The sequence below is a fragment of the Kryptolebias marmoratus genome, linkage group LG15 (assembly GCF_001649575.2).
Source record: "Kryptolebias marmoratus isolate JLee-2015 linkage group LG15, ASM164957v2, whole genome shotgun sequence".
Lineage (NCBI taxonomy): Eukaryota > Metazoa > Chordata > Actinopteri > Cyprinodontiformes > Rivulidae > Kryptolebias > Kryptolebias marmoratus.
In genome coordinates this window covers 4,513,273-4,525,436 of record NC_051444.1, presented here as the reverse complement: position 1 = coordinate 4,525,436, position 12,164 = coordinate 4,513,273, and the positions used below count along the sequence as shown (strand labels likewise).

At 39.5% G+C, this 12,164-nt stretch overlaps 1 protein-coding gene across 5 annotated transcripts in view; it reads right to left on the bottom strand.

Annotated features, from left to right (window-relative positions):
• LOC108250140 (LIM domain only protein 7) overlaps positions 1 to 11,925 on the bottom strand; it is a 28,417-nt gene extending 16,492 nt beyond the window's left edge. For 2 of the 5 annotated variants that reach the window (XM_037979973.1, XM_037979974.1), the window contains exons 1-8: positions 11,608 to 11,872; positions 7,838 to 7,908; positions 7,384 to 7,453; positions 5,359 to 5,465; positions 4,927 to 4,957; positions 4,520 to 4,633; positions 4,265 to 4,430; positions 3,548 to 3,698 (exon numbers count right to left, since the gene is read on the bottom strand). In XM_037979973.1, coding sequence (XP_037835901.1) covers positions 3,548 to 3,698; positions 4,265 to 4,430; positions 4,520 to 4,633; positions 4,927 to 4,957; positions 5,359 to 5,465; positions 7,384 to 7,453; positions 7,838 to 7,908; positions 11,608 to 11,676 — 779 coding nt within the window. In that variant the 5' untranslated portion in view covers positions 11,677 to 11,872. Of the gene's footprint in view, positions 1 to 3,547; positions 3,699 to 4,264; positions 4,431 to 4,519; positions 4,634 to 4,926; positions 4,958 to 5,358; positions 5,466 to 7,383; positions 7,454 to 7,837; positions 7,909 to 11,607 lie in introns of all 5 variants that reach the window. The other 3 variants (XM_017439881.3, XM_017439890.3, XM_037979972.1) reach the window with 3 other exon arrangements.
• Positions 11,926 to 12,164: the final 239 nt, after the last annotated feature.

Here is a 12,164-nt window from a genome sequence, read left to right as displayed (position 1 = left end):
TGACAGTTTATTAGCCTGCAGTGACAATTTATTTTTCAACACCCATGTCACAAAACAGCAAACTGGAAAACAACACTGACAGGAAAAAAAAAAAGCTGTTATAAATAACATGTTTCTGTTACGGCTACAGAGATTAGACAATTCATGAGTCATGTTTAACAATTAGGAACCAATGAGTCACTCAGCATGGCGCTGTTAAAATCTCTTCACATCATCAGCACAAGAGGTGAAAGTATAAATAATAAAATGCAGCATGAAAAAAAAAAAAAACCTAATCATAAAATACTTCAGACTGAAAAAAGAAAATAAAATTTGAGTAATTGCCAAAAATGAGACAGTGAGAAACGAGTCGGACAGAGTGTTGCAGCTTTCGGCAGCCGTCATGTGTGGCATGTAATTAGGAGTATGGGCCTCATGTGGGAGTCATAGTTCAGGCTTGGAGAGACGTTCTTCAGAGTTTGGAGATTCTCCAGATGTGGCAGTAGCCGGTCTCACATGTCGGGAAATCATGTCCAACTCTTCAAAGGCCAAAGCTTTCTTGCTACAGTCAAAGACAAGGAAAAGAAGGTGCATGAAAGGAGTGCAGCATAATTAGCAGTAAAAGACCAGATGTTACATTAACAAGAAACAAACTCAGATTCTAAGTTTCTTGTGCAATCCATTACTGGCTAATTGCCTGAGCTGAGCAAATTACAGTTTAGTTTGCATTGTTTAGCATAATAGTTAGCTCAAGTCCTAAAGTATTGTTTTAGATTACACCACAGCCATTAACGTGTTACTGTTTCATGGGTCATTTTAGCATAAACAGGAAAAATAAAAAAATGTCATGCTCCATCAGCTTTAAAACATTAGCTCACACTCAAGCCTGCAAATACAGCTACTTATGTCAGGTTGATCAGTATTACGATTTATTTAACAAGTCGTTAAGAACAAAACTGAAAGTCCAGTTTTATCTTGCATTAGCTTTAAGCAGGTCTGCGTTCATGCTTTAAAAATCAGAAAATACAAAACAGACCTTAGGCCAAGTAATTTACGATACCAGGGTCGTTTCTGGGAGCCAAGGTAGATCGTCCGAACTCGACTTTCCTCTTCCGGTGTCCAGTATCGAGGCAAAAAGCGGTTATACTCTGGGTTGGAGGAGGTCTGGTGGAGGGTCTGCTGCACTCGCCGGAAATACAGATCATCAAGGATTGGGTCGGCCTCCGTTTGATCGTCTTCTGAATCTTCTTCACACCGAGCTTGCAGAAAAAGCTCCTCATTGACGGGGCTCTCAGGAGGAGTCATGGGGAGTTGTGACGGTGGAGACAACGGGGAATCTACAGCTCTGCAGTATAAAGTTATAAACCTCATGTCTGATCATGAAGACATACATTTAATCTAACAATGATCCGAAAGAATGAGCTCGCACTTGGTCCAAATGTTAGGAGGCAGGGCGTCCAATTATTAACTGCGGGCCAAAATGTCTGTTAGAGATGGGTTTAGGGTTAAATAATGTTTCACTGCCTTAAAATAGAGTTGTTGTGATGTGGTTGAGCAATGGTAGTTAAGCAAGGTTAAAAGCCTGATATGCATCAGTTAATGTTAACATCCTTCTATGGACACCACACTTATTTTAAACAGGACGAAATGTGCAATTTTGTCATTTGATTAGTTCAAATTATGCTTGTTTACACACGCAGCCGATTTCAGATCTACAATTGTAGACATTTGTTTTCTCAAATTGTACATTGCTTTAGAATCTTCATTCCCAAATGCTTTAATACATTAAGGCCCAAACGCTCGTTAAGGTCAGCTGCACCCCAGTGTTCAATTCATCGATTAACAGGTCTATAGCTTCACAATCCACCCTAAGTGGCAATGATGCACTGATCTTTTAACCATTCGAAAGAATAGTAGAAGAAATTCCAACATTTTTTGTGGCATGGTGCCTGAATACCAGCAGTCTTTTCACACAGCATTTCCTCAGAACATACATATATCCTTGTTATTTTGCCTCAGTGTCACTAGATTGGGCACATTCCTTTTTATTCCAGCCAGGTTATGACATGGCTAGAAGCAGTGAAGAGCAACAGGGGAGAAGTTTCCTTCCTAAATGGAGGGTAAAGTGTTTGCTGGCATGAGATGGTGTCACCTTAAATCGAGGAGGACCTGTCAGAGCGATCAGAGTTTATTACGTCATTACTAGCTGACAACATAAATGTCCAACAGGAAAAAAGAGAATACTCGAAATGTAACCGACTGGTCAACACAAAGACTAGTTCAACATATTCAGAAGATTCACTGATTTTAAATCATGTTTGGTCAAAGTAAGCATGTGGAGGGACCTGGTAGACCTGCACAGACAAATACAGATGACTATAAATTATGCAGAAGACTCACAGCCAAACAATTAATAAATTGAGCTTTAAAGTCACCTTTGAAAAGCCCAGCCAACTACTGATCAAAAACTGAGTCCAAGTTGCTCCCTTGTTAAATTAGATTCAAAGCAGCAACTAAAATTGGCTGTAAAAACAGCTAATGTACTTTAACAACGAGGAAAAACAGGCCCCAAGTGATCCAGAACCAGGTCTCTATAAATACTACTGCAACTTAGTGACTAAAGGGTAAAAGGATAAAATTAAATAAGCAGAAAAATTAAGTAGAATTGTAATCGGGATTAGTATTAAAACTTGTTTATGTCCAACATAAACTGAAGATTTTTGTTTTTAACTAAAACTATAGTCCATCAAAAAGCAAGTTAGATACCAAAGATCCATGAAGATTGGATGCAATAAAACTTAAATAGTGCAGCTTGAAATCAAAAGATTTTTTACAGCACATTTTATTCCCCAAACAAGAAAAAAATAATCATTTTGATCTTAACTCTGTTCACTTTAGCTTTGTCCTGCTGTAAAAAAAAAAAGTTTTAAAGGCCCAAAAACAGACCAACACATCATAATTAGCTTGTATATTAGACAGATTTTTATAATAATCCCAAAGTAGCAACAAGTTAGGACAGGTCACTGAGTTTGCATAAACTGGAAATTAACTAGATCTTCAAATTACTCAGACAGATGTAATAATCAGATTTAAGTTGTTGAAAACAAAATAAAAATAAACCAAGAGCACATTCTCCAGTAAAGCTAATGCCTCAATTTTACCATTTCTATATCAAGACCAAAGAGGATTAGGTTTCCCAAATCCCAAACAGTTTTCATATCTAAAAATGAAAACACTCCGAACTAAACAATTTACTTTGCTGTAAAAAAAAGTTACTTTCCGACACCTTTAGTCACAGATTGATGCCCAACAGGTGTGTTTTTGTACCCGTTTGGTTCTGTTGCTAAAGGCTCAATTTGTCAACAGGATTAAGCACCACGAAAACCGAATGTTAATCATTGAACTGAAAGCCACGCTTTGTTACAAACACAAGTTTAAATATGCCGTAAAAACAGCAGCAAATCCAATCCTGACAGTGGGAAGGAATGCAAACAGCAGGCAGTTCTCTCGTGCAAGGTCAGCTCTGGATAAGCGAGTTCGCAGCAGCGTGTGAACACGTTTTCTGTACCTGGGGAGCGGACTCGCAGAGGCCCCTGCATTCCCCTCCCGTCCTTGTTTTCGGCGAAGCGGTGGTGGGATGCCGCCTTTGTTTTGGTGGGCTGAGAGCCTCGTATTGTCCATCTTGAACATCTGCTCAGCTTCAGCGTCGCTTCCACAAGCTAGAGATGACACAGACATATGAAAAATAAACTGGAGGGAAACCAAAAGCTAAAAAAGGGGAACTAAAATAAATAAGAGTTCATGAAAGCTGAAGCAAAAAGAGGCTGCACATCAGACTGGAGAGAGAAACCTTTACTGGATGACAGTCTTCACACAGCTGAGCCTCCGGGGAGCATCAAGCCAAGTATTATACCTTCTCCCATCACACACACACACACACACACACACACACACACACACACTTCTATCACCACAGTGTGGAACTTGCCACATGGAAACTCTGACGTACACCGAGCCTAGCACAGCTATATGCAGACAAATGATAAACTAAAAGGATTACCATATGAAAAATTGATGCAACTAAATTAAATTAAGCACAATATGCAAGACTGGCGTCATTTGCCTAAAACTGACGAATGTGTCACCCAAACCACATTATGGGTTTAATAAGTGGTTTCACAAACTGCAAACACAATAAGGAGTTCACCCCTCTTGTGGAAGGACAGGTCTGACAGGCGTGATGTGGCCACTTCTTTAGTAGGACAGTGAACACACACACACGTACCTTCTTCATTTGGGCGGAGAGCTCGGGTGTCCAGAGACTCGAAGCCGTCCTCCAAGTTTCCTCCAACAGAAATCTGTGTTATATCCTGACATAACTCTCCCTCTGAGGAGCGGTACTCTTTATATCCTCCATCTTTCACAAACACATTACTTCCTTCTTCTAGAGCCTGGTTTTTAGAAGACAAGGTCAATACAGGCAAATAAAAAAAAAAGGAAACAAAAAAGACAAAACTGAAGGCCAGAAAGTATGTCTCACCTTCGACAAAGCTAAACCCAACAGCCCCTCAAAAGCCTTGAAATTAAGCTGCGGTCCACTGTAAAATGGGTCCAGTTGAGCCTTACGACCCAGCCAGTATATGGTGACAAGAACCTACGAGAGCAGAGAAAACCACACAAACATTTCTCTCTACTACAAAAAAGGTAAAACCTTCCTAAAATTTGAACCCACTTTCACTTCACATTAATTTAGGTCATCTTAAAATCAGTAAAGTTGAAAAATAATGCTTTTTTTAAGTCACAAAAAAGGGAGCAATTAGAGGCACGCTGCATCAAAAGTTGCTTTAAACTTTGTGGCACAGAGCTATACTGATAAATTCTCCTGGCAGCTTTAAAAAAATAAATAAATTAGCTTGCTGAACTAAAAGCAAATAAATATAAACTTACATTTTTGACTCTTCTCTGACTTTCATCACGCCTAAAGAAAAATACACAAAAGAATTGTTTAAAAAGTGTGATACTTTATGACTGCATTTACAAATTATCGACTAAACGAGCAATAAATAAGCGTCCAGTCAAACACAGAGCTACACGGACGTCTCGGTGCTTCTCATTTGCAACTTGCCAATAATCAGCTTATCAGGTTTTTCCTCCATAAAGGAGAAGTTAGTCAGGCAAAGCATATACCGTTATCAATGCAAAGCAGCTCATTCTTTTTACCTTTTCCAGTACAGGTATTATAAAACTGATGCTGAAAGTGCGTGGTCATCACACAGAACATTACAGAGTTCTTGTCAGTTTATGTGATAACTTGAAAGTAAAACCACTAACAGGACCTTTATGTCTTCTAAATGAATAAGTGAGGTGTTGTTGACTCACCTGAGCGTCACTCGAGTGGACAGGTCCTGAAGGTCGCCTGGATGAAACAGCTGAGACTCATTTAGGCCGAGTTTTCCACAAGCTTTCAGGAAAACATTCACATTATCCTAAAGTATTCAAAAGAGAGAGAAAGAGAGAAAAAAAGTCAAATGTTTTAAAAACTGGCAAAAGAACAGCAGGAATGAGCTCATATTGAGTGAGACTGCAAAATGCTGGAAGCAAAACTGAACGCTTGAAAAATGCATCATCCAAAGCAAATAGAATTGTGTTCAAATGCAGCTCCATTACGGCTGAGACCACTTGTCAATAATTACTGATTTATCAGTAATTACAAGTTTGCCAGACACAGCAGATTTTAAACGCAGAGAGTCAATTACCATTAATTAGGAATTGACAAAATTGGCCATTTGAAAAAATCCTCTCGTTCTGCTCCAGGCCGAAAAAAACCCCAACTATTTTAGGTAAATAAACTTAAGTTTTAAAAGGAAACTTTAGCAAAGAAGACTCAAATACACATAATAAGTTGCTGTTGTGGATAATTTGGTTATGAGAATTTTTTGCGTTTTTGGAAGCAAAATGCAGCCGAGTGATGAATCCAGACAGAGTTTGTTAACTACCTGAAATTAGTTCAAATCTTTTCAACTGGGTCTTATAAAATCATAGATGTCTTACCTGTTGCAGATGGCTCTTTGAACAACCTCAGTTTGGAAAAACAGTTTTAGCCTGACTGGTTTGACGAGCGAACAGCGAGTCCAAGGCCCTGCTTGGACTCGCTGTTCGCCAAAATGGATTAATACCAATTTAATAAAAACACTAAACTATTCCTTTACATTATCGCCAATTTCACATATGATTTACACTGAATTCTATGATTTTTTGCAAGCACACACAGCAACAGCAGCTGGCTGTAGCACTTCTAGTGCAGCCTGAGGCACGTTGGCCAGGATCATCATGTTTTTGATAAAATAACCGTGCATTATGAAACTGACAGAAATGTAAAATCACAGCTGCTTTTTGTTATTGGTTTTAAAAAACATGCAGAAACCTAGTAGTGACACGTCTGCCATCATAGTTTATTTTGAAAGGATTATTAAATGGAGACAATGGCTCGACTTTACTGTCAGAACGGGCATTTCCTTCCATGTTGATCCATTGGACCGGTGAATATGAAAGAAAATAAAGAACTCCAGTGGTAGCATTTCAGGGTGAAACATTCAAATTTGTCAAGTAATGGTTCAATTTTTCTTCCAAATATTTTTGCCTTAAATGTATATCCCAGCAGCAATCTACTTTGGTCTTGGTCAGACTAGACATTAGCTTTCAATCTGGCCAGAAATATTTTATTTCTTTAAACTGAGGTTGTTCAAAACAGCCATCTCCAACAGGTAAGATATTAATTGTTCACAACCTTTCCACAAACAAAACCTGTTTCAAAGCTAAAACTAATTTGTTAAATGCTTCAATTTCTATTTCCAAGTGTAAAAAGTCATTTGACACCCACTCGTTTTGAAATGTAATGCATTAAAACACGTGAGCCACCGGTGTGCTCCTCCAGGCTGTAAAAATCAACTCCTAGACCTCAGCTGTTTCTGCATCTCACACCTCTCCACCACAACCAGCACTCCTACATTCACCGCTACGCCCCAGCAGTTCGCTGGCCCTCTTTGGGGAGGTCGAAATTGATCCTCCTCTGCTCTTGCTTTGGGCTGTTTCAGTAATTATGCTTGTATGGCGCCACTGAAACACAGCCTGAAGCCAAAATAAGAAAAATCTCCATCTGCATTGATGCTCAATATAACTTTCCATATTCAGCAGTTTGGTTGGTTATCGCACTGAGATGCAGTTTCAAGTTCGTTTGAACTAGAGGCACTTTGTTTCTTGGCACCTTAACAGGAAACCACACAGCCTGTCAACACTTCCTGGCTAACAGGTGCCTTGTGTTATTTTTTTTTTTGCCTCTCTCTGTCGTGCTGTGATTATACTTGCACTGACACACACATCCGATGGCTGAAGTGTGTCACTCACCAGGCCAGCGATGGGGGTGGAGAGCCTGTTCACCCGCTTGATGATGCCAGGTTTCAACTGGTTGATTAGGCTTCATGGAAAAACAAAGAATTAACAAAGAATTATTCCAGCTGCAAATGTTCAGACCCCATCAAGGCTTGATTTTAAAACTATTATTTTACCGTGTATCCGTTTGTCTCCAGCATGGGTTAGATTGGTCTAACTTAATGTTTTCTGTAACTAATGTTATGAGTCAGTTGATAAAATGATAAAATCAATTCCTCTATAGAAGAAAAATGACTTAATTGATGAGGAATACAGAGCAGACAGTGCAGTTTTGAAGAAATATTTTTAAACTTGGTTCACAGCTGCAAGTCAAAAGGTAATGCATGGTAATCCTGTTTTATTTGTTTAAAATGAAAGGAGTGGACTTCAGATGCGAGTTGCAACAATTTGCTCGAGTGGCACAACTCACTCGCAGAGCAGGACTCCATTCTCCAAGGCTGCACGGAAGTCGCCGCAACCAAAGGATTTTCCTGTCACTTCCTAGTAAAACAAGATTAAAGAGACACCAGTTTAACCCACTGACATGTAAAATGTCTCGTCACTATTTAAATAATCTGTCTTTTTAAGTTTCTTTGCATCTTTAAGTCCACCCCAGCATCCTATAACATTTCTTCAAACTAACTATACAAAGAAATGACAACATGAAAACTGAACTTCAGCTTGTTACATAAATTTTAATAATAATAATTATGTCTTTATGAACTGTTGAGATGGATGCTAAAGTAGTTTTTAACCCTTCCAACAGATCCATAAAGTAATAAATTTAAACACAGTGGATTACATACATGGCTGTATTTGTACACCACTCATGGATGAAGCAACATTTCATCATGGTTGAACATTATATTTGCTTCACAACTGAAGAGTAAAGACTGAATTAAAGGCCTGACATCCCTTAAAGAAATGCAGATCACCTGCTGCTTTTCATGCCACAGTTTTAAAATGAAATGTCAGAGTTTACTGAGCGTACCACCACACCCCAGGTTTCAGCTAAATATCTGTAAAATTCACTGAATTATAGCCGTGAAAGTGATTTCAAAGATCTGTTGGCAGAAATCTTGAATTTGGCCTCAAAGTGCATCAGTTGTAGATTAAATCCAATGATTACTTTCTACAAGTTTCATTAAAATTCATCCAGATATTTTGATGAACAGACAAAAATATAACTTTTGCCTTTCAGCGGTGGGTGATAATTATTAGTATCAACACATAGTCCAGTATCAGTCATAATCTTACAATTAATACATCATCCAGTTTGCCTTAAGTGGCATCATACACTGCTTCAGTGTAGATCCAACTGGGACTGGTGGTGAAAACAGTCAAATTTACTACTGATGAGAGCAAAACAGGCAAGCACAGCCCAGGTTCAGGTAAATTAAAATGATCCTTATGCCCACATAAATGCATTCCTTTTTATGGAACTGTCAGCTGTAGAACAAAAAGTGACTCAAAGAATCTCTGAACAACAAAGTTTCGCCTCAAAATCTGGAAAAAATGAAGAAAAATCTTCATTTAGGAGATACAGAATTACAACATTATTTGCAAGGGAAGAAGAACAAGACATTTATGTAGATGATTATTACCACAAACATTCAAAAACAGGCCCTTTTTTGGCCAGAAAAGAAACTTCATGATTTTATTTCATCGAAAGCAAGCTCCGGGCAAGAGGGGCTTTGTAATGAGGACATAAAAATGGGACTATTAAAGCCTGCCTCTATGACTAACCGAGGGCCCCAAAAGGCTGTTCTTCTCCCTAATTAGTCCCCCCAGGAATCCACAATCACAGTTCAGTTTTAGTTGAACTGGGCATTCACGGATGCTTCTCAGTGGAATCAGTCAAACAATGTAGTGCGAGGTTAACTCGGCCAAACACAATGAGCCAACGAGAACGAGCGCGCAGCGGCGCTTCAGTTGGTCGTTTCAGTCACACACGCGCGCACACAGAGGAGACTTTTAGCATTCATCCATCCATCGATCCATCTACAAATAAATGCATTTTCATTCTTTGTTTTTTTTTTTAGGTAAGTTGGTTGTGGCAGCCATCTTGAATTGGGTCAGCTCCAAAGTAAAGAAATGGTAGATTTTACACTCTGTGATGATTTTTTTGAAGGTTTCATTAGAATCAGTCCAGTGAGATATTTTGCAAACAGACGAGATTTAGTTAAAAAAAAATTTTAGACAAACATTTTGTACAATTTGTTGGCACTCAGGATGCCAATTGGGGATCAGTCTCAACTACTATCACACCAAATTTTAGGTCATTATCTCTAAAACTGACAGAGCTATAGCCATTTTTGTGTTTTTGAAAGTTAGGTGGCCATCTTGGATCAGTTTGACCTCAAAGTTATTCAGCTGTAGATGGTCACGCTATAACTTTCTGCACGTTTTATCAAAATCTATCCAGTGTTTCAGGAGATGTTTTGCTAACAGACAGTCACACTGGAAGAAACAGTCTACTTTCACTGGCTGGCAAGAATTCCTAAGAGTCCATGATTTAAGAAATTTACCTTAAATGTTATTAAATGTTTGACTTGCAAACATTACTGCAATTTTGTGATAATCAAGTTAGTCAGAACTAATTTTTAAACAGATGTACCTGGGTAATAGTTTATCAAAACATTCTTTTATAAACATTTTCAAATCAGTTAAAAACCAAAACAAACAAAGAAGGTAGTGTTAGTTGCTGCCCGATTAAAACATACAGGATTGCATGTAAGATGCTTCCTCTTCCTAAAGAGATAAGAGCACCGCTGCACAGCAGGAAACACTTGGTGAACAGTTTGACTTTGCTGCCTCACTTTTACCAAAAAGTGAAAGCAAGAGAGGCGCTGATTCACGCTAATTACGAGAGCAACAGGTCCTTGTGCAAACGTTTCCACACACTCGCAGCTGCGATGTATGGATTCAGGAAGCCTTTAATCCCGCTGCCTGTAGCCGGGGATATCAGTGATACCACATTTACATTGTAATTTGGCACAAGGAGAAGCGAATGAAACAATTTGAGAATCAGCACGCCTCCCTACATTCCTGTCAACCCCCCCACCACACACACACACAGCTCATCATTGTTCGCCATCCTTTCATCTGTCAGTGCAGGAAAATAGACGGGTAAAATTGGCATGGGCTCCCTGCCAAGAGAGCTCTGGACAAAAAAACTCTCATAATGATCTCCTTCGACACAAGTGACATTAATGGTTCCATTTAGGGCTGATTGACACACCGCATCCACAGTCCATATGTGGCATTCACCGGTTCTGATTTGAGGAAGACAAGCTTCAGAAATGATTGGACAGAAGCAAGCTGAAATATTTAGAAAATGTTTAGCTGTTAAAAAAAACCCAACAACAACATCCTCCAAAAAGTGTGTCATACCGTGCCTAATGATGTGTGGCACCAGAGTGTGCAAAGCTCTTGTGCAAACCTCCTCTGCAACTTCAGCTCATCCTTTACAGGCAGACATTAGGAAATTACACACATAATCAGGCTGTTATTTCTGCTTTGTGTGAATGCTGGTTCAACTCATTCAGCATTCACACAACTGTTTTCTTGGTTTCTTTTGTTTGTTTGTTTTTTTTGCAGTCGAACCACTTCTGCATATTTTGTGTTTTTATAGCCATTCTGATATGAAAACCTTCAGCTCATTCAGGAGATGGATGGTTTGATCTGGGTTTTGTAACTTTTACACTTTTCAAAATAATTTTAAACCCGTTTCAGCATACTTGCTTCATTGTTGTCCTCGGCTAGTTTTAAAATTTAGCTTCGGTTTTGCAAAATAAAGCTTTTGCATAGTCTTTTGCTTATTTTAGCTTCTTCATAGAAAGCGCACTTTTTTAACTCCCTAAACATTAACCTTCTCTTCATTTGAATCATGCATTCAAATCCTTTTTTATCTGAAACACACTGAAGATTTCACACAAGGCTTTTCTGTCAGGAGACAAACTTGTAATTTAATTCTTATCAGAGGTTTTGCATTTGTCCTCCCAGATAAGTGTGGAAAGTGACCTTCTGTTCAGTCTGACAGCTCTGACGAGCTTCAGCTGGGAAGTTTGGAGCCACAATAAGCTGCACGAACCTCGAGCCAATTCATCCCAGTTGTCCGCACAGAAATAAAGTGAGCAGCAGCACAAGGAGCTGCACGTCTCTGCACGTCTCTGCAGCAGAGATGAGAAGTGAACAGACCTGAATCCAGCGCCGAGCCTCGTCGAAGGCGTCCGCACAGCTGAGGCTGCTCTGCTGGCGCCACTCCATCCTAATCTTCTGAACAAGCGCGAGACACAGCAGCTCTAATTAAAGGGCAAAAACAGGCAACGTTTCATTAATTACGAAGCGCAGGCGTGCACCAGCAGAAGTTCAGCTGATGCGCGCAAACATCAGTCCAACCTGAGGCAGCTTCAGCTTCACAGCGTCAGAGCTGTCTGTCTGATCGTTTAACACTTCTGCTGCCGACTTTCACCTCTGACACGTTCCACTTATTAGGTAAAGTGGAGAGAAAAAGTCTCCGCCCCCCCCCCCACACACACACGCAAACTACACGCAAACTTTCAAAGGGAAATGAAAGAGAAGTTTGACTGTTCAGCCCCTGGTGGTCAGTCAGAGAATAACACCTGCTGCTCCTCTGAAGGCCTGCTGATGTTAAGGTTTGGGCCTGAAACAAAGAAGTTTATTAAAGAACCTCCTAAATATTCCTGCACCTCAGAGAATGCTGCATGAGGTGAGGATTGAGTCTTTTTTAAAGC